Source organism: Salvelinus namaycush, chromosome 34 (assembly GCF_016432855.1).
Source record: "Salvelinus namaycush isolate Seneca chromosome 34, SaNama_1.0, whole genome shotgun sequence".
In the NCBI taxonomy this organism is placed as follows: domain Eukaryota; kingdom Metazoa; phylum Chordata; class Actinopteri; order Salmoniformes; family Salmonidae; genus Salvelinus; species Salvelinus namaycush.
Window position 1 is genome coordinate 19,230,889 of NC_052340.1, and position 20,546 is coordinate 19,251,434.

The following is a 20,546-nucleotide window of genomic DNA, read 5'->3' on the forward strand; positions in this document are numbered from 1 at the left end:
CATCACTCTCCTTGCTCAAATAGCACCTAACACAGCCTGGAGGTGTTGGGTCATTGTCCTGTTGAAAAACAAATGATAGTCCCACTAAGCGCAAACCAGATGGGGTATCGCTGCAAAATGCTGGTTAAGTGTACCTTGAATTCTAAATAAATCTGTGTAACCAAAAAAGCACCATCACAACACCTCCATGCTTCATGGTGGGAACACCATCCGTTCACCTACTGTCTCTCTCAAAGACCTAGCGGTTGGAACCAAAAATCTCACATTTGGACTCGACAGATTTCCACTGGTCGTGTTTCTTGGCCCAAGCAAGTCTCTTCTTATTGGTGGGTTTTCCCCCCCAGCAATTCAACCATGAAGGCCTGATTCATGCAGTCTCCTAAACAGTTGTCTGTTACTTGAACTCTGAAGCATTTATTTGAGGTGCAGTTAACTAATAAACGTATCCTCTGTAGCAGAGGTAACTCTGGATCTTCCTTTCCTGTGGTGGTCCTCATGAGAGCCAGTTTCATCATAGCACCTAATGGTTTTTGCAACTGCACTTGAAGAAAATTCTCAGATTACTTTAAGACATGGTCAGTCAATGATGGAATGTTGTTTCTCTTTGCTTATTTGAGCTGTTCTTGACATATGGACTTTGCCCTATTTGGTAAAAGACCAACTTCTGTTTACCTTGTCAGAACACAACTGATTGGCGCCAATGCATAAAGACATTCCAGGTAACTACCTCATGAAGCTGGTTGAGAGTGTGCAAACCGTAGCTACTTTGAAGAATCTCAAATGGAAAATATATTTTGATTTGTTTAAGTTATTTTATAGTTTTGATGTCTTCACTATTCTATAATGTAGAAAATAGAAAGAAACCTTTGAATAGGTAGGTGTCCAAACTTTTGACTGTAGGTTATACTGCAAACTGTTTAAGGGAGAGTGTGAGAACACTTAAAATGTATGTTAATGTTTCGATGAATTTTATTTATTACAAATCTGAACCTGGATTGGTGTATCCTAAATTGTGCAAATGTTTAACTCACAAGACTCAATAGACTGATTATAATGAGCTGCAAACTCAACATCAGAGCCAAGCTACAGGTTTATTACATACTAAGATAAGATTGAGGTTTATACATTCTTGGTATGATCCATAGCAAAAAACAAAACAAGAACACGTGTGGGATGAAATGGAGTGTCCATGTATAATATGACAGAAGGGACATATCAACAAGCAGGGGAACAAGAGCATTCTCCATTCATCACCTATGATGAGAACCTTCTAATACTGGTCCATTTATTCCCCTAGTTATTCTATGAGGCTGCTCGAACAACTAGAATCTTAAGCGGTAGTCATCCACAAGAGGTCATCGGTTCTGACCTTAGCCCTTCAGGGATGACATGCCTGCTCTCATGATCTCATCCACCAACAGGATGTTGCTGGCTATTACCGTGCTGTGTACAGAAAAAAAACGAATCAACAACAGTTTAATCCAAAGGGTCATTGATTCTTAAATCTACAGGGTAATACTGATTTGAGATTTTAAAAGGGTGTGTTCTTCTTACCATGAGTGAAGGAGTTGTTTCTTAACACTGTAGTTATCCCAAACCCCAGCTTCCGAAGCGACCATTGGTTCACCTAAAGAAAGGAAATGCGTCAATTTAAAGTTAATTTTAATAGATTTTTTTTATTTGACATAGGATATGGGTATGATGCATTTGGATGTGAAATAAAGCCACATATACACCCAGTTTGAGCTTTTAGGGAAAAAAACATTCCATACCAGAGCTCAGGTCCACGCCAACCAGCTGGCCACTCTCTTTGTACTCAGTCTGGAGTTTGACCAAGGTCTCCATTGGATCATACCCAGAGTTCTGGGCTAGTACCTGGAGAGAAAGAAACAAAGTCAATTAACAGTAGACAGGAAGACTTTTCTTAAAGGGTTCCTTCAAGATTTTGTCAATGAGGCACTTATGTACTTCCCCAGAGCCAGATGAACTCGTGGATACTATTTGTGTCTCGGTGTCTAGTATGAAGGAAGGGGTAGTTTCACAATCGAATGCTTGCTAACACTACTTAACAATTGCACTAGCTAGCAACTTTCTTCAAACTGCACACAGAGACATAAGTTCATCCGACTCTTGGGAAGTAGATAAAGGGTCTAATTGTCAAAATCCCAAAGTATCCCTTAATCTAAAAGTTAGATAACTCTGACAATGAAGGATATATCAATAGAACGTCAAAGCATGGAAGGCATTGACAAAAATAAGAACACTTAAAACCGTTGTTTTAAGACACATTACATACCTTAGGGATGATGAGGAGGGCATCAGCGAAAGCCTGCACACCCAGCTGAGCCCGGCCCTTCACTAACGGTTTGTGCTTTATTAGAGCATCATGCACAGCCACCTCAAAGGCCCCGGCCCCTGACACCACGCAGCCTGCAAAGTCAACACTGGGGTCAGTCTCTGAACAGCTGATAAGCAGTACTGAAGAGCTGTCAGGCACACATTGACAAACAAAATTAAGTGATTTGAGGCAAAGTGGAGTTTGAAGATGTGAATGAATGCTATCTGACCAGGCTAATCAACATTCTATAGGGACTTGACAGTGAGACGTAACCTGAAATTTGTGTATGCACTAAAACTAGCTACTTCGAGAGCTTAGGACTATAAGGTTCTATCTGCAAAAATATGATTGAGATAATTGGCTTTAAAGTTCTGAACCCTCATTAGTTTGAATGGTGTCAGCAATTCCTATATTGTATTCTTTTGAACTTAACCACATGATATGAGGTATTTAAAGTATATACATAAGTAGAGAACATTGAACAGAACAAGGATATGGCAATAAAATAAGACAAAAAAGCAGATAGAACCTTATAGTCCCAAGCTTGACTTGTATTCACTCCTCTATTGAGTAGGTGAGGCACAGGACAGCACCCACTCTTAGTAAAGAAGTGAAAGGATGCTTTTGCATGGTGTCTGACTGCATCCACTACTGACAGAGTGACACAGAATTCATCCATGCCTACAAATCTATTTCAGCAATCAGCATTTACAGATTCAGCCACATCTTGATAAAATCAAAGACTCCCCTACTCAATCGATCATCTTATGGTAAAGCCTAACAGAGCAGGATTCAAATAGTTTCTGATTTATCCTGCCTGGAGTGCCAGATGAACAGGGTTTGAACTTCCATTGCAGCGTTACGTACCGTCCTCGATCGCGTTCTTGACGGCCCTGAGCCCGTCCCTGACTGCGTCTTTGATCTGGGTCAGGGTGTGTTTGTTGGGTCCCTTCACCAGCAGGGTCACTGACCGGGGGTTCCCACACTTCTCTATGAATGTGTACTTCTCCTCACCCTGTATGGGGGAGAAACCACTACATTACATATTTAACTTCATGATAAACCACAACATTACATCTTATACACATTTTTACCAAATCATAGATTTTCATAGTATTGGAAAGAAGGGACAAGGCAAGCTGATAGGCCCCTTTAGTATCCTTACTCAGTGTGGTGAATTTGGACAGTGATTCCACACACAACAGGAGGAATTCTGTACCAACTGTTTGGGAAGCAGACTGATATAGACCATTTATGATTGCTTGTTCTGGTCATGAAGTAAAGAACCAGCATGTTAACTCACCAGTGTGTGTTCATAGACAAGACCAGCCTGGCCCAGGCATTCTGGAGTGAGGTCTTCAAAAGAGTTCATGGCGATACCTCCACAAGCCAGGGTGAGTCTGGGGTGAGGGGAAGAGACCGGGGGCAGACAGGTCAACAAGACAAAGTAAATCATTCGAAAGTAGTAACACAGACACATTGTATTCACTCCTCCACTGAGTAGGTGAGGCACAGGACTGCACTCACATTTAGTAAAGTAGCAGTGAAAATATGCTTTTGCATTGTATCTGACTGATTTTACCACTGACAAGAGTAACATAATTGGTCCAAGCCTAAGAAGTGTACCTCAGCAAAATGCACTGTTCAAGCTTGTAAACAAACAAAGATGGAGGCAGGCTATATTTATTTTACCTTTCCATGTTCCTCCTCTTGGTCCTACGCAGAGCTACAATGCCCTCTTTGGCCAGAGCATCCAGGGAATATGGATCAATTCCCTGTGAGGAGGAAAATACAGTTGGGTTCATTAAATATCAAAAATATAATTCCAATCAATACAACTTTAATATGGTGCAACACTGAATGTGTTAAGTTCATGTTTTAAGTATCCCTATACTCCTGTTATTACGGGGCTATCACGGAGTCAAGAGTGCGCATGCGCTGGAAGTCGGTTCGTTGTTGGACCTAGCCTGGAGTGTAATGGCTACCTTGTAGTGTGTTCATATAGTAGAGTAAACTTTGTTAAACTGGAACCTTGTCGTTGTGTCATTTCGAGTTAACATTGGTAGCAGACGATGGCTTCTAACTACAACGTGCCACCTCGCTTCGACGAGAAGAGGTCGTACGAAAGTTGGAAAAATGAACTGGGAATCTGGACACGCGTTACTAATCTGGACGCGAAAAAGCAAGCACTTGCGGTGGTATTATCGCTCGAGGGAAGAGCGAGAGATACAGCACTGGAGATATCCGTTGAGGATTTGAACAAGGATGACGGTATGGGAACTTTGATCACAGCACTGGATTCTGTATTTCTTAAAGAAGAGAAAGACCGTGCCTACGAGGCATATTCAAACTTTGACAGTGTTACGAGAGATATTTCGGTTGCAATGGCGGACTACATCATTGATTTCGAACAGAGGTACAATAGAATGCGCAAGTACGACATGGTTCTCCCAGATGCAGTGTTAGGGTTCAAGTTGCTAGACACTGCTTGTCTAGATGGTAGGGAGAAACAGTTGGCGTTGACTGCTTGTACTGTGCTGACTTTTGCATCTATGAAGTCGGCACTAAAAAGAATATTTGGTGAAAAGACGTCTGTCGCGCCAATAACAGATGGAATGCAAGTGAGTGACGCAGCATATTACACCGAGCAGCACAGAAAAGGCGCCAAAAAGTCACGTTCTCAAGATAACCAGAAGAGGGCGCCATTTCCCGGCACAAATCCACTGGACACATATGGAAGGAGATCGAAATGTGCTATTTGTCAAAGCACTTACCATTGGGTTAAAGACTGTCCTCATAAAAATGAACAAGTTAAACTAACAGAGGAAAATGTAAACACAGAGATAGAGCAGTGTAACATTACACTGTTTTCAAATGAATCTGCTTCTGATACTGAGATTTTTATAGTTGAATCCTTAGGATCTGCTGTGATTGATACTGCATGTACACGGACAGTGTGTGGTGCAAAATGGCTTGATAGCTATGTCAGTGAACTAAATATGAAGGAAGTACAAAATATGATTGACACACCAAGCAACAGAGCTTTCAAATTTGGAGACGGGAGAATTGTCCATTCTACCAAGAGAGTTAAGATACCAGCAAAAATTGGTCAGACTAAGTGTCACATTGAAACAGAGGTGGTCCCTACAGATATCCCCTTACTATTAAGCAAAGCTTCCCTCAAGAAGGCAGAGGCTGTACTAGACATAAAAAATGACAAGGCAGTGATGTTTAAACAACCAGTGACTCTTGAACTTACTACCTCAGGCCACTATTGTGTAAACATTTTAGACAAAGACATCACACAGTGTCCATGCAAAAATGAGATTCTGACTGACACAGAGCACATGAAGATTCTGACAGTCACAGAGAACATGAGCACTAAAGAAAAACACAAAGTATTGTTAAAGCTTTACAAACAGTTTGGACATGATACAGTTAACAGACTTCAAAAGTTACTCAGCAGTTCAGGGAATAATGATGATGAGAAGTACGAGTCTGGAGACAAAGTGTACTACAAACGAGTTGACTGTCAAGAGTGGAAAGGACCGGGAGTAGTCATTGGTCAAGATGGTGTGGTGATATTTGTGAGGCACGGAGGCATGATTGTCAGGGTGCATCACTCAAGATTGCGGAAAGTAAATGATCAACAAGATAGAGGGGCTGTTGCTGAGAATCAGTCTCCTAATGAAAATGACAAAAAGGACACAGTAACAGACACAAACCTACCAGATGTCGCATCCAATGATATGGACACCGAAACTGACATAGGAAATGGAGCAGAGACCTTCAACCATGTCACAGGTAATACTGTTGAGCGTTCAAATGAGGAAAACATTCAACAGCCACATGTGTTAAGAGAACATGGTTGTTCCAATCTGAAAACTGGACAACCTGTTAAATACACGGACAGAGAAAGTGGTATTCCACATACAGCAACCGTCATTGGACGAGCAGGAAAAGCAAAACACAAGAACTGGTACAACTTGCAGTACTCTGAACCAGCTACACTTTCTGGTACAACAGGGTCAGCTGACCTGCCACTTGTAGATAATATCAGAATTGAACCAATGGAAAATCGAGAAAAACAGAATGACATTCAAAATGATGATGTACTTGAAACAAAGGACGTGTCATTTGACTCAGCTAAGCTAGATGAGCTCAGTAATTGGAGGAAAAATGGAGTGTTTGAGGAAGTCAAAGACATTGGCCAAAAGTGCGTCTCAACAAGGTGGGTGTGTACCCTTAAAGAATCCTTAACTGGAATAGTGCCCAAAGCACGTCTAGTGGCTAGAGTTTTTGAGGAGCTGGCTGCTAAAGAACTCCCAAAAGACTCACCGACATGGGCCTCAGAGTCACTCAGATTGCTGATGTCAGTGATCTGCCAGAAAAAATGGAAACTTAATTCCATAGACATCAAATCTGGATTTTTGCAGGGAACAGAGCTGTCAAGGGACATTCACATCCGACCTCCGCCCGAAGCTAAAAGTGAAGGAACACTGTGGAAACTAAAAAAGTGTGTGTATGGACTGGCAGATGGATCACTCTACTGGTACAACAAAGTCAAGGCAACAATGCTGAATACAGGTGGAAAAATGTCACAAGTGGATCCTGCAGTCTTCTATTGGCTTGATCAAGACTGCAATGTGACTGGAGTACTTGCCTGTCATGTTGATGACTTTATCTGGGGTGGCTCACAGACCTTTGCTTCAACTGTGATTCCACACCTCAAAGCTGTTTTCTAGGTTGGCCGTGAGGAGCATGATCATTTTTGTTATGTTGGCATAGAGTTTATTACAGTTGATGGAAAAATACTGATGCAACAGGAGAGCTATATCAAGAATCTTCAACCTATCCACATGGATTCTTCAAGAGCCGTACAAAGGAATTCCCCTCTGTGGAATTGAAGCTGGTCAATTGAGGTCAAAGATGGGACAAATTTTATGGGCTGCGAGACAGAGTAGACCTGGTTTGATGGTTGCAACTTGGCATCTAACACAAAACACGCCACTGTACAAACCATTCATGAGGCAAACAAAGTTGTTCGTAAACTGGAATCACAACAAGTGACGTTAAAGTTTCAGCATGTTGGAAAAGATGACTCTTTGAAACTAGTTGTCTTCAGTGATGCTTCGCTAGGTTATCACTGGTGGGACAAAACGGCACTTCCTACCTGTAGTTTGTGTCACTGACAACTACTCATTAGTTGATGCTGTGAAGTCAACCAAGTCTGTCACAGAGAAAAGACTTTGAGATTAGCAGCATCAAGGAACTTATTCAAGCACAGAGAATCCAGCGGATTCTGTGGTCGACCACAAAGGAACAGCTTGCTGACTGTCTGACTAAAAAGGGAGCATCCGGTCTTGTGCTCCTACAGGCTCTCGCTCCTACAGGCTCTCAGTAATGGAAAGTGGCAGCCTGTAACACAACCCATTTGTAATGGGGATCTTGAATAATACTTGGACCTTTAATTATGTTGTTGATGTTTTATTTGTCTTTAAAGAAAAGGGGGAGATTGTTAAGTTCATGTTTTAAGTATCCCTATACTCCTGTTATTACGGGGCTATCACGGAGTCAAGAGTGCGCATGCGCTGGAAGTCGGTTCGTTGTTGGACCTAGCCTGGAGTGTAATGGCTACCTTGTAGTGTGTTCATATAGTAGAGTAAACTTTGTTAAACTGGAACCTTGTCGTTGTGTCATTTCGAGTTAACAGAATGTACTGGTCTGCTGAATACATGTGGAGGAGAATGCAGCTCCGCCAATGCAGAGGTCACAGACCACACTACTTTAGCTCCAGTGGAGCTACAAAGAAAGCACACAAGGGTGTTCACTGTACCGTCATAGTATTGCATGAGTATTCAAATCATTTCCTTTGAAAGATTGATAGATCAGTCCACATTTCCAAAATAATTTCTTCACTGGCGAAAAAAGCAACTTCCTGGTCATACCTTCTGGTTGAGGACCACAAAGCCTTTTTTGGTATCAGCACACACTGCATTCTTGAGCTCGATGATCTTCTTCACGCGCTCCTCAATGAACTTCCTTTCAGCAGCCACCAGCTTCTCCCTCTCGCCAGCACTCTTGTAGAAGAAGCCAGAGTTCACCTCGCTGAAAGTAAAGCAGGGGTTTATGCGAACTGACAGTTTATAAACCCATGCTCTTTTCACAAACTGCTGAGGACACTCCATTTGGAAAGTATACAACATAGGCGAACACACCACAAGCCCCCTTACTGTAGTAGTTACATCCTAAAAATAGTGACTTTCCAATGACCAAAATTCATTGCTGCTTAAAAAGAGCTTTGCCTCATCTCTTAAATGAACTCAACTGCTGTACTTGTATTAACTTCTCCATGCAGTAGGTGAGGCACAAGACAGCACTCACCTTAGTAAAGAAGTGAAAGGATGCTTTTGCATGTCTGAATGCATCTACTACTGACTAACACAGAATTTGTCCATGCTTACAAATATATTACAGCTCGTAAAAGGCAAAGCTAGCTGCGCCAACATTATACTGACGTTTTCTCATATTCCAAAGAGGCGTTGCAAGTGAGCACAAAGGCATCCTCCACCCGTTTCTTCATGTCAGGATGACGGGCACCATGGTCCAACACCAGGCCTCGTATCAGCCTAGGGAGGGGACACAAAAGTCACAATGTTGGACACAATTTGAATGTACTCCGTGTCAGTGACTGTCAGGTGAGTGTGTATGAGAGAGATGTACACTCACTGTGTGTCGCTGTCAGTCTTATGCTTCATCTCCATGATCTCCACCATGAACAGGTCAATAGGCTCGTTGGGTCTGTGGATAGCCAGCACAGCATCCACCACAGCCTGTAAAATATCCTCAAAGTGAGGGGGTGAAGTTATTAGATGTACTTATCATACAATCAGATGACAAGTACAGCAATTATAGTATTGCTTGATTGAGCTTGTCCACAGACTGAACTTTTTTCTTTTAAATCAACAACAAAAAAGTTGCCTAGCGTCATGCTCGCCCCGGACGCTTGTTCACGTTTGCTAAACGTTCTCCAAAAACCTGTCACTGAAATTCACACTTCTACTCAATACAACACAGACATTGAATGGGAAGAAGGAATATACATCAGTGGAGGCTGCTGAAGGGAGGACAACTCATAATAATGGCTGGAACGGCACAAATGGAAAGGCATCAAACACATAGAAACTAAAGATGCACAATGTATCGGTGAACATATCGAAATCGGACGATATTAGCTAAAAATGCCAACATCGGTATCGGCCCGATGTCAAAGTTGATGTGCATACCTATATAATGTAGGTAAATGACGTAATGACGCCATGTAAAATGTTGTGCAACACAGCATTCCTAACCTAACCCACAATGTCTGCTGTGTGGATCGAGCAGTCATTTGAAAGAAAATTTCCGTGAGACAACTCAAATGGCGAAATCCATAAAAACGGCAAGATAATGGAATTCATTGCCCTTAACAAGCAAACGTTTTCTGTCGTGGGTGATATTGGCTTTCGCAACTGGTCGAGCGCCGGTACACACTAACATTATCAAGTGCGCTATTTTTAAGATGTTGCCCTATCGGAGTACCACAGTAATAGCGTCACTGCTATTAGCTTCACAACATACTATGGAACGCCGTTTGGGTCTGCGTGTCAAAAATTATACACGTCAAACACTATTTGACACGTTAAATAAGCGGTTAATTTGACACGTCAAATGACAGTTCTATTATAGAATGTTGTGTGATCTGAATTTGCACGTGCAAGCCAAGCGCCACCACTACTATCAGTAGCACTGCCAAAGCTGTACAAAAAAGTCTGCAAACAAGCAAACACCGGCCACAAACGATGTGTTTACAATACCGCGTTTTTGTGGGATACACAAGGTCTTGTGGCATATTTTGGTTAAACTATGGAATTGCAACCCTCTGCATGCACAATGCATTCTTCCATCACATGTGCAGTGCACTCTTCCATCACATGTACAGCTGATTCTCAAGATCTTGCACACTAATGAGATGCTATTGAGCCCACACTACTATACTGTCTGAGCCAAGGACTACATGCTTTCTGGTAAGTTTTGATTACAATACTGGGTGGGGTGAATATATTTTATGACATACATGATTTTTTGTTAACTAGTAAATAGTAGCCTACAGCAAAGTGTGTTTAAATCATTTCTAACTTGTTAACAATTTCTGCTAGATAGTTTTTGCTTTCTCTACTCATTTGCTGGATGCAGAGTTCAACAGAGTTCAAGTGAAGGTCAAGCAAATCAGAGAAAGCAAACTATTGCAATCATCTCTGATGGGTGGTCGAATGTTTGTGTGCAAAGAATAATTAACTACATCATCTCCACCCCTCAACCAGTATTCTACAACAGCACAGACACACCGGTCTCTACATTGCAGATGAGTTGAAGGCAGTCAATGACCTTGGACCACAGAAGGCATTTGCACTAGTGACAGACAATGCTGCATACATGAAGGCTGCTTGGTCTAAAGTGGAGGAGTCCTACCCTCACATCACACCCATTGGCTGTGCTGCTCATGCATTGAATCTGCTCCTCAAGGACATCATGGCACTGAAAACAATGAATACACTCTACAAGAGAGCCAAGGAAATGGTCAGGTATGTGAATGGTCATCAAGTTATAGCAGCAACCTACCTCACCAAGCAAAGTGAGAAGAATAAGAACACCACATTGAAGCTGCCCAGCAACACCCGTTAGGGTGGTGTTGTCATGTTTGACAGTCTCCTGGAGAGGAAGGAGTCTCTCCAAGAAATGGTTTGCCGATATGGACAGCCCCATCAAGAGGATCCTCCTGGATTATATATTTTGGGAGAGAATGGTAAGCAGCCAGAAACCTATAGCAGAAGACATTGCATGGATTGAGGGAGACAATGCTTGCAGATGTAAGAGAAGAAATCCGTACTGCCCTGCCCACTAACTGTTGCTCCAAGCAGAGTAAACTGCAGTTCTGAAATGCATCAAAAAGCATGAAGACTTCTGCCTGAAGCCCATACATGCCGCAGTGTACATGTTGGACCCCAAGTATGCTGGCAAGAGAAGCCTGTATGGTGCAGAGATCAACATGGTCTATATGGTGTCATCCCTGCTGTGTCTCACCACCTTGGCCTGGATGAGGGCAAGGTTCTTAGCAGTCTGGTGAAGTACACTTCAAATCAAGGGCTTTGGGATGGAGATGCAATATGGCAGTCGTGCCAACATATCTCAACATCCACCTGGTGGAAGGGACTTTGTGGATCTGAGGCTCTTTCCCCTGTTGCCCCCATTATCCTCCAAATCCCACCAACATCAGCCGCCTCAGAGCGCAACTGGTCCTTGTTTGGGAACACACACACCAAAGCACACAACAGGCTGACCAATACAAGGGTTGAAAAGTTGGTGGCCACCTGGGCAAATTTGAGGCTTTTTGAGCTTGACAACGAGCCATCCTCAACAAGGTTGGAAAGTGACAGTGGAGATGAGGCCTCAGCATCTGAGGTTCAAGAGGTGGACATTGAAGAGGTCCAGTGAGAAGACATGGGAGCCTGTGAGGAAGACAACCAAAGCTTTAGTTTCTGGACTATCATTTTACAGATGTTCGAAACATTTTTGGGAGATGCGATGGATCATTGGGGATCATTCAATATACCCTTTTTGTTGTTCCGTGAAATCATCCCATGTGAAGAGTGAACTCATTTAATTAAAGTTCAATTCTTAACTAAATTGTTTTTATTTCTATTGGAAGGATTTAATCATTTGCAATTATGTCTATTTATAAGGTAAAAAGGTTTATGTTTCTGTCTCCATATGATAAATATATCCAATGCAAAAAACATCTATATTTAAATGGAATTAATATTAATTTGCATACATTTCTGTTAATTCCCATGGAAAGTTTCCACGTCTGAATAATCCCCAAAATGTGCAACCCTACCAACCACCATTAATCAGATGAGAACAGTCTTCTAAATTAGGGTTATTTTAGACGATACCTAGCTTTATAGTTAGCTAGCTAACTATAGCTACTGAAACAGATGTTTTGCTATGTTTTTGGGGAAGAACATGGTTTGCATCCATGAGCTAGCTAGCTTTTTTATTTAATTTTTATGACCAGCACTGTAGGTGAGTGAGACAACCAGCATCATAGCATACGTATCGATGAATGAATAGGTGTGACATGAAATACGAGTGATAGCGTAATCAATGTGTAATAACTACGTAAAAAATGTATGAACGTGTTAATTTATTATGTGACGTGCAGTCATATTTCGGGTCCTGATTGGTCAAATATTGTTATTTGACACGCAAAATAGTGTTATTTGACACGCAAAGACCCAAACTGCATTTTATAGAAATCCTGGTTGAGAATGAAACGACAAATTAACAACGAAACAGCACAGCAAGTAAGTGAAAGAAATCGGTTTTGATTATGTTTTACTGGTAATGGGGACATATGTAAATGCCAACAAAATTACTTTTTGGTGAGTGTGGTGTGTGTAACCTTTATTTAACTAGGCAAGTTAGTTAAGAACAAAATCGTATTTACAATGACGGCCTACCCCGGCCAACGCTGGGCCAATTGTGCGCCGCCCTATGGGACTCCCAATCAAGGCCGGATGTGATACAGCCTGGATTCGAACCAAGGACTGTAGTGACGCCTCTTGCACTGAGTTGCAGTGCCTTAAACCGCTGCGTCCATGTGTGATAACTATTTAACTGTACTAGAATGCTTAAAAGGCCACAAAATCAGCGCATCACTAATAGAAACCATGTGTTTGACACCAATCCACCAAATGCGCTCCAGCCATTACCACGAGCCCATCCTCCCCTAATAAAGCTGCCACCAACCGCCTGTGATACACATGCATAATGATCTGCATGTCATTGTGTCAGTAAGGGGAAAACACTGCATGAAACCTTCACTATTCAGTTAACATGCACTCTTAAACACACACCACTCTCCCACAAACACACATACTCCCAACTTTTAAAACACTACATGCCGTCTAGACCGGGCACGCGCGTACCGCCATCGTGCGGATGTTGATTTTGTACATCCACAGCAGATGCGACCAGACATGCAGGTTGAAATATCAAAACGAACTCTGAACCAACTATATTAATTAGGGACAGGCCGAAACACATGAAACGTTCATGTATATTTAGCTAGCTTATTTTTTTTTTCCACGTTGTTTTTAACTTATTTTGTACATAATGTTTCTGCCACTGTCTCTTATGACCGAAAAGATCTTCTGGATATCAGAACAGCGATTACTCACCTCGACCAAGATTTTTTCTTTAACGAGTCGGACGCGAAGGATTTACTCTATACCCAACCACACCCAAATCTCCATCATTCGCATGAAGAGAAGACGCAGGTACAGGGGACACAGGTCAGGGTGCCTTGTGAGATTTTGTGGGCGAGTGGGTAACCCGCCTCAACCATACTTCCTATTGGCCAATGTGCAATCATTGGAGAATAAACTGGATGAGCTCAAATGTACAAATCTAACAGAAGACTCATCGGGGTCTGCATCCCCGCTCGTCATCACGGCTAAATTATATAAATTTTTAAAACTGGCGGAGGAATAGAGACGCGTGAAGAGCGAACGGAGAGAAGCAGGTGAGAAGGGTGGCTGGTAGGGGATGCGGCTGGCAGATTACAACTGCCACATGTGATATGCGCATAAAAGTGAAGTGGCTATTTTTGGACGTGCACATTCAAGAGACTAGTGACTGTTGCTTAAATTCACCTATTTTTAAACAAAACTGACTTTATAAAACATTTTATCAACAGGTGCCCTCAGGTTCTTTAGAACGGTAGGGCTAAAAAAGTCAGTAGTATCATATGAAACGTTACTACGGTATTCTAAAATGTTGGTATCATAAGTATCATGACGTTTTGGTACTGGTATACAGTGCAACAGCACCTGACTCAAGTAAATCAGCTAAAATGAATATCATGATTAGAATGCAATAAGTTTAAAATCAGCTGTTTGCTTGAGAAGTGTGAAAAGTGTGACATCACTCTGTCCCCCACGGACTGGAGTTACCCATCCCTGCTCTAAGTATTTGAAAGATGTCAAATCGTTTGAACACAGATTTGGACAAGTGCTTGCTTGAAGAGCAATAAACTAATGTAAGCCAGATTCATGAACTCTCCAACCCACCACTCACAACAAACAGTCAAACACACACTCCTACCTCTGTGAGGAGATCAGCCAGCTCAGCATGGACCTTGGTTCTGAGGGAGGTGCGGGCCACGTGGATGAGGGTCTCTCTGTCCATCTCTCTGGTCACCTTCATCTCCTCCAGCACCTCCAGAGCCTTTTCCTTGGCTGCCTCAAAACCTTCTGCTATTATCCGTGGGTGGAGACCCTTTTTGGTGGGGGAAAATCACAAAACCGGTTGGGGGGAAAACCACAGGAATAGGGGGTTAACTAATGGTACTGGGATGCAGATTCTGCAACCTGCTTTAGTGGCACTGATTCTACATTTATCAATTAACTATCACACAACCCTGCTAAAAATGAAATTCTTTATCAAAATCCCTTCTTTCAACAAGGAAACTACCAGTGTTGAAAAGGGTATTTCAATGACATGTTGGAGGCTTCCCCCAAGCCAAATCTCACCTCTGACACATACAGGTCTGCTTGTTTCAGGAGCTCCCCAATGATGAGCACATTGGATGTTGTACCGTCACCTGTGATGTCATCCTGTGCCGTAGCCACTTTGGCAATCAAGGATGCTGTCGGATGCTGGATTTGCTGATTGAAGAAAAGACATAACTGTCAAAGCAAGAATATGAAGCAATCCATCTCACACTTAGTAAGGTTACAGCTGTTAGATGAAATGTACTGGTTTGTTGAATACATGTGGAGGAGAATGCAACTCCTCCAATACAGAGGTCACAGACCAAACTTTACTCAAGCACAGAGTAAAATCCAGGGGAGATACAAAAGAAGCAGACATGGGTGTTCACTGTGCATCAAACTCATGAGAACATTTTTCTTACCATTTCGTGCAACAAGACATTACCATCTTTGGTCAGCTTTATGTCACCAGCCCCTGATACAAGCCTGCAAGCAAGCACACAAAAATAATTTGTTAGAGTCATGTTTGCATATTTAATACATTACTAGATGCATTGTAGGCTTATGTCTCTAATCATGTGAGTATAGCTAGAAGGCAATAAGACTAGTTGTATATAAACTATGATAAAGTCAGCTTTTAAGTTAGTGTCTAAAGGGCCTAGGTGTCTGCTGATTATCCTTTCTAACTAATACCATTGGTCAGATAATCCAGTGCCTATTGTAAAACCACTCCCTGATAATCCAGCTAGCTAAATCATAGCCCTTGATCATAACTCAGTTCCATTACACATAAGAGTCATTGGACAAAGGCATCTTCTGTATGGGTGAGTTTTGTTAGGAGCCCAGCGTTCGTTCTGAACGTTAACATGAATTGCTTGCAATACGGTTTTGGAAACCGTATCTTTGATATCAGCGAGAAATCATTTTCAAAATACAAAAAAGGTTACATTGGTAAACACCTTTATTGGGTTAGTGTTCCCATATGGTCATATATCCATGTTACAGCGTGTGTTTATGGAAGACAGAGGGACCACCTGTGCTAATTAGCCATCTAGCGTTAGCCATCTACCAAACACCTGTGTGTAACGGAAGGCCGCCAGAAACGTGTTGTCACTGAAAAATGCTGCTGGCTGCAACTGTGATAAAGCCGGTTAAAATAGTGTATATTTAGCATTTGTGAAATTATTTTGATGTAATATGAAAGTAAAGGGCTTCATGTTTCTAGAACCATAGAGCAATTGAGAGTCAATTCACATTTAGATGGAGCATTTGGCTGTCAGAGCCAGTCTACCTCTAAAAAGAACATGCGATGTCCTTAGACCTTAAAGGGATACTTGGGGATTTTGTCAATTAGGTCCTTTATCTACTTCCCCAACCTGGTCTCAGAGAATTTTGTATGATTCTTTACATAAAGCCGAGACACAACATTTAGTATGTTACGATTCGTATGGTATTCATTTTGTATATGTTACGAATTCGAAACATATCCTAACAATTTGCTAAACATATGGTATGTTACAAATTCCAATTAGTTGTGGCAAACGTTAGCTTGCTGGATAACGTTACCTAGGCTAGGGGTAGGCTGGACAATAGAACGAGTCAAAATTCACCCAAGGCTGAAAATAGCAAAAGAACATTGGCTAAGCTGGAACTCTTGTGCGAGCCCATAGCAAATGAAGGGATTGGAAGGTTCGCAGAGGCTGTTTTGACTGGAGTGATGCTTAGAATTCCATTTCGCCTAAATGGCACCAAGAAAATGTATCCCTTTTTATTTGACCACTACAATCTGTCCTTAGGACAAAACTGAAAAATAACAACTTTTGTAGAAACCTCGATGGTGCCAAGTGTGCTTATGTCTGCATAACGAGGAAGTAGGAAAAAAATGGCAACTTCTGACTATTTCTGGTCTAGCATTTAATGACAACGAGATACACTGCCCAGCCGTACATAATTCAAGAGGAGATTCTCATGATTAAAATGGTGTCCGAATTGGAAAAAATCTAAATATACACATTGCGAGATATTTGGTGAAATATACCAGCATGCTTCTCCAAAGGAAAACAATGGGAGGAGCTCAGCGTTCCAAGGGCGAAAGGTATTTCAGGGCTAGCATTTGATGACAATGAGATACACTGCCGAGCCTTACATAATAAGAAAGAGATTCTCATGATTAAAATGGTGTCCAATTTAAAATATATATATATATTCATACATACTGCAAGAAATTTGGAAAAATAGACAGACATACCTACAGTTGAAGTCGGAAGTTTACATACACTTAGGTTGGAATCATTAAAACTCATTTTTCAACCACTCCACAAATTTCTTGTCAACAAACTATAGTTTTGGCAAGTCGGTTAGGACATCTACTTTGTGCATGACACAAGTGACTTTTCCAACAATTGTTTACAGACAGATTATTTCACTTATAACTCACTGTATCACAATTCCAGTGGGTCAGAAGTTTACATACAGTAAGTTGATTGTGCCTTTAAACAGCTTGGAAAATTGCAGAAAATGATGTCATGGCTTTAGAAGCTTCTGATTGGCTAATTGACATCATTTGAGTCAATTGGAGGTGTACCTGTGGATGTATTTCAAGGCCTAACTTCAAACTCAGTGCCTCTTTGCTTGACATCATGGGAAAATCAAAAGAAATCAGCCAAGACCTCAGATTTAAAAAATAAAATAAAATTGTAGACCTCCACAAGTCTGGTTTATCTTTGGGAAGATGAAGGTACAACGTTCATCTGTACGAACAATTTTATGCAAGTATAAACACCATGGGACAATGCAGCCGTCATACCCCTCAGGAAGGAGACGCGTTCTGTCTCCTAGAGATAAACGTACTGTGGTGCGAAAAGTGCAAATCAATCCTAGAACAGCAAAGGACCTTGTGAAGATGCTGGTGGAAACAGGTCCAAAAGTATCCACAGTAAAACAAGTCCTATATCGACATAACCTGAAAGGCCGCTCAGCAAGGAAGCCACTGCTCCAAAACTGCCATAAAAAAGCCAGACTACGGCTTGCAACTGCACATGGGGACAAAGATCATACTTTTTGGAGAAATGTCCTCTGGTCTGGTGGAACAAATATATAACTGTTTGGCCATAATGACCATCTTTATGTTTGGAGGAAAAAGGGGGAGGCTTGCAAGCCGAAGAACACCCTGCCCAACCGTGAAGCACGGGGGTGCTTTGCTGCATGACGGACTGGTGCACTTCACAAAATAGATGGCATCATGAGGATGGAAAATTATGTGGATATATTGAAGCAACATCTCAAGACATCAGTCAGGAAGTTAAAGCTTGGTCGCAAATGGGTCTTCCAAATGGACAATGACCCCAAGCATACTTCCAAAGTTGTGGCAAAATGGCTTAAGGACAACAAAGTCAAGGTATTGGAGTGGCCATCACAAAGCCCTGACTTCAATCGCATAGAAAATGTGTGGGCAGAACTGAAAAGGTGTGTGTGAGCAAGGAAGCCTACAAACCTGACTCAGTTAACACCATCTCTGTCAGGAATAATGGGCCAAAATTCACCCAACTTATTGTGGGAAACTTGTGGAATGCTACCCGAATGCTACCAAATAATAATTGGGGTTATGTAAACTTCTGACCCACTGGGAATGTGATGAAAGAAATAAAAGCTGAAATAAATCATTCTCTCTACTATTATTCTGACATTTCACATTCTTAAAATAAAGTGGTGATCCTAACTGACCTAAAACAGGGCATTTTTACTTGGATTAAATGTCAGAAATTGTGAAAAACTGAGTTTAACTGTATTTGGCTAAGGTGTATGTAAACTTCCGACTTCAACTGTATATTTCCCTATAGTAAACAATGGGACGACCTCAGAGTTCCATGAGTAATTTTTTGTTGTTTAGATTAGAACTATAAACAATGTGAGCAGGTCTCCATTGCCAATAATAGCAAAGCAGGCATTGTGACGTTGAACAATAAACTGGGATTAGAACGTTCGGAAGGCAAGTTGGTGCCATAGTGCTCAACAGAACTAATAGGAGCTGGCAGGGTGAAAAACGCCCTAAAATAAGGCCTGTTTTTTCATGATTACTTTAAAACTATGGCAGGCAACTGGGACATATGGTAATATTATGAAACTGGGCTCCAGCACGGATGCAATGAACTAGTTTTTATTAGAAAAAAGCATTGTTAAAAATGTCATGTGTCCAGCCTACTAGGGGTTAGATTATGGTTAAATATAAGCTTCACCTATTTTTAATGTTATATTGTTTTTGTGCATCTGAGTGATGTTCAATCGATTCCCAGGGTCATTTCATGTTTTCATGTGTATCTGAGTTATTGGAGTTCAAGCATGCAGAAATCCAGCCAGTATGATTTAGCACTGTGATAGAGTTTGCAAAGCTGTCATAAAGGCAAAGGGTGGCTACTTTTAAGAACCTCAAAATATATTTAGATTTTTTTAACACTTTTTTGGTTATTACATGATTCCATGTGTCATTTCATAGTTTTTATGTCTTCACTCTTATTCTACAATGTAGACAGTAATATATATATTTTTTAAAGAATATAAAAAAACACTGGCATGAGTAGGTGCCCAAACTTTTGACTGGTACTGTGTGTGTGAGATATAAATATATATATACATATAAATATATATATATATTTTTTTAATACTTCCCGCGGCTATGCTCAGACTTTTAGTGATTGTTCTAATGCTAGTTCATTGTTCAATTGTGCTAGCGCTAACGTAAGTTAGCAACTTCCTTCAAACTGCACGCAGAGACATAAACATGGTATCCACGACTTACCCGACTCTGGAGAAGTAACGTTAGATAAAGGCATTCATTACCAAAATCCTGAAGTATCCCTTTAAGGAGTAACGTTACTACTGTACTAGTAACGGTAGGTTCCTATGATGTACATATTCGGCTAGCTAAATCAAAGCTAACAGTAACGTTAGTTAAAACAAGTATTTTGGAGCTGGCTAGGAAATCCACTATCTAGCAAGTTATGAGTTTCTTAGAAATGACTGTCTACAATGGATCTGACAAAAGAAAAATGTTTAATACCATAAATGGCCTACTGGCTGCCAGGCTACCACGATGCTAGCTAAAGCTAGCAGCAGTAGTAGTAGCATGCTAGCTAGCATGACAAGTCGCACTCACATTTTCATTGTTCCTTTTGGTCCCAAATTACTTTTGAGCACATCCTGAAGACCACGCGCAGCGCTGATATTTACTGCAAGAGCGGCTTGAGCACGGGCCACCTCAGCTTTCGGGTTTAATGCCTTTATTGCAGTCATGGTGTAAACATGAGCTATTCAGTTAATCCACGCTGTATAATTTACAGTAACGGCTAAACTAACAGAGGCCGGTTTCTGGAACTCTCTGGGCTTCACGTGCGGAAATTGACAGTGGTCCCGCCTTACTGTATTTCATTGGCCAGCTGTTAGACGGAAGTCCAAATTACCCTGATTGGTGGAACAACAGTTCACTCAAATATCGAAAGAAGGAGTCAACCTGTTAGTTCACGATATTCAATTTGGCGCTGAACGGGACATAGTCGTAATCTGTTCAAATTGAGCTGTTTATAAATGTATGTGATTTATAAATCAATTTAAAAGTG

The 20,546-nt window shown here is 41.3% G+C and overlaps 1 protein-coding gene and 2 non-coding genes across 4 annotated transcripts; all 3 read right to left on the reverse strand.

Annotated features, from left to right (window-relative positions):
• Positions 1–1,072: 1,072 nt before the first annotated feature.
• On the reverse strand, positions 1,073–20,302 carry LOC120029176 (T-complex protein 1 subunit zeta). Of its 2 annotated transcripts, none has more exons than XM_038974474.1 (14): positions 20,087–20,302; positions 15,357–15,420; positions 14,974–15,108; positions 14,546–14,719; positions 9,068–9,171; positions 8,857–8,967; positions 8,287–8,446; positions 4,031–4,113; positions 3,642–3,738; positions 3,206–3,353; positions 2,297–2,430; positions 1,773–1,875; positions 1,555–1,627; positions 1,073–1,443 (listed from the first exon to the last, which is right to left on the reverse strand). In XM_038974474.1, the coding sequence occupies exons 1-14, from the start codon at positions 20,221–20,223 to the stop codon at positions 1,371–1,373; spliced, it is 1,596 nt and encodes a 531-aa protein (XP_038830402.1). In that variant the 5' UTR covers positions 20,224–20,302; the 3' UTR covers positions 1,073–1,370. The 2 variants fall into 2 exon arrangements, with proteins under 2 accessions (XP_038830402.1, XP_038830401.1); XM_038974473.1 differs by having other exon boundaries at positions 9,068–9,183.
• LOC120029242 lies at positions 2,886–3,019 on the reverse strand. The gene has a single exon (XR_005473569.1). It is a non-coding gene; the product is annotated as a small nucleolar RNA SNORA15 (small nucleolar RNA).
• On the reverse strand, positions 15,192–15,330 carry LOC120029243. Its single transcript, XR_005473570.1, has one exon. It is a non-coding gene; the product is annotated as a small nucleolar RNA SNORA22 (small nucleolar RNA).
• Positions 20,303–20,546: the final 244 nt, after the last annotated feature.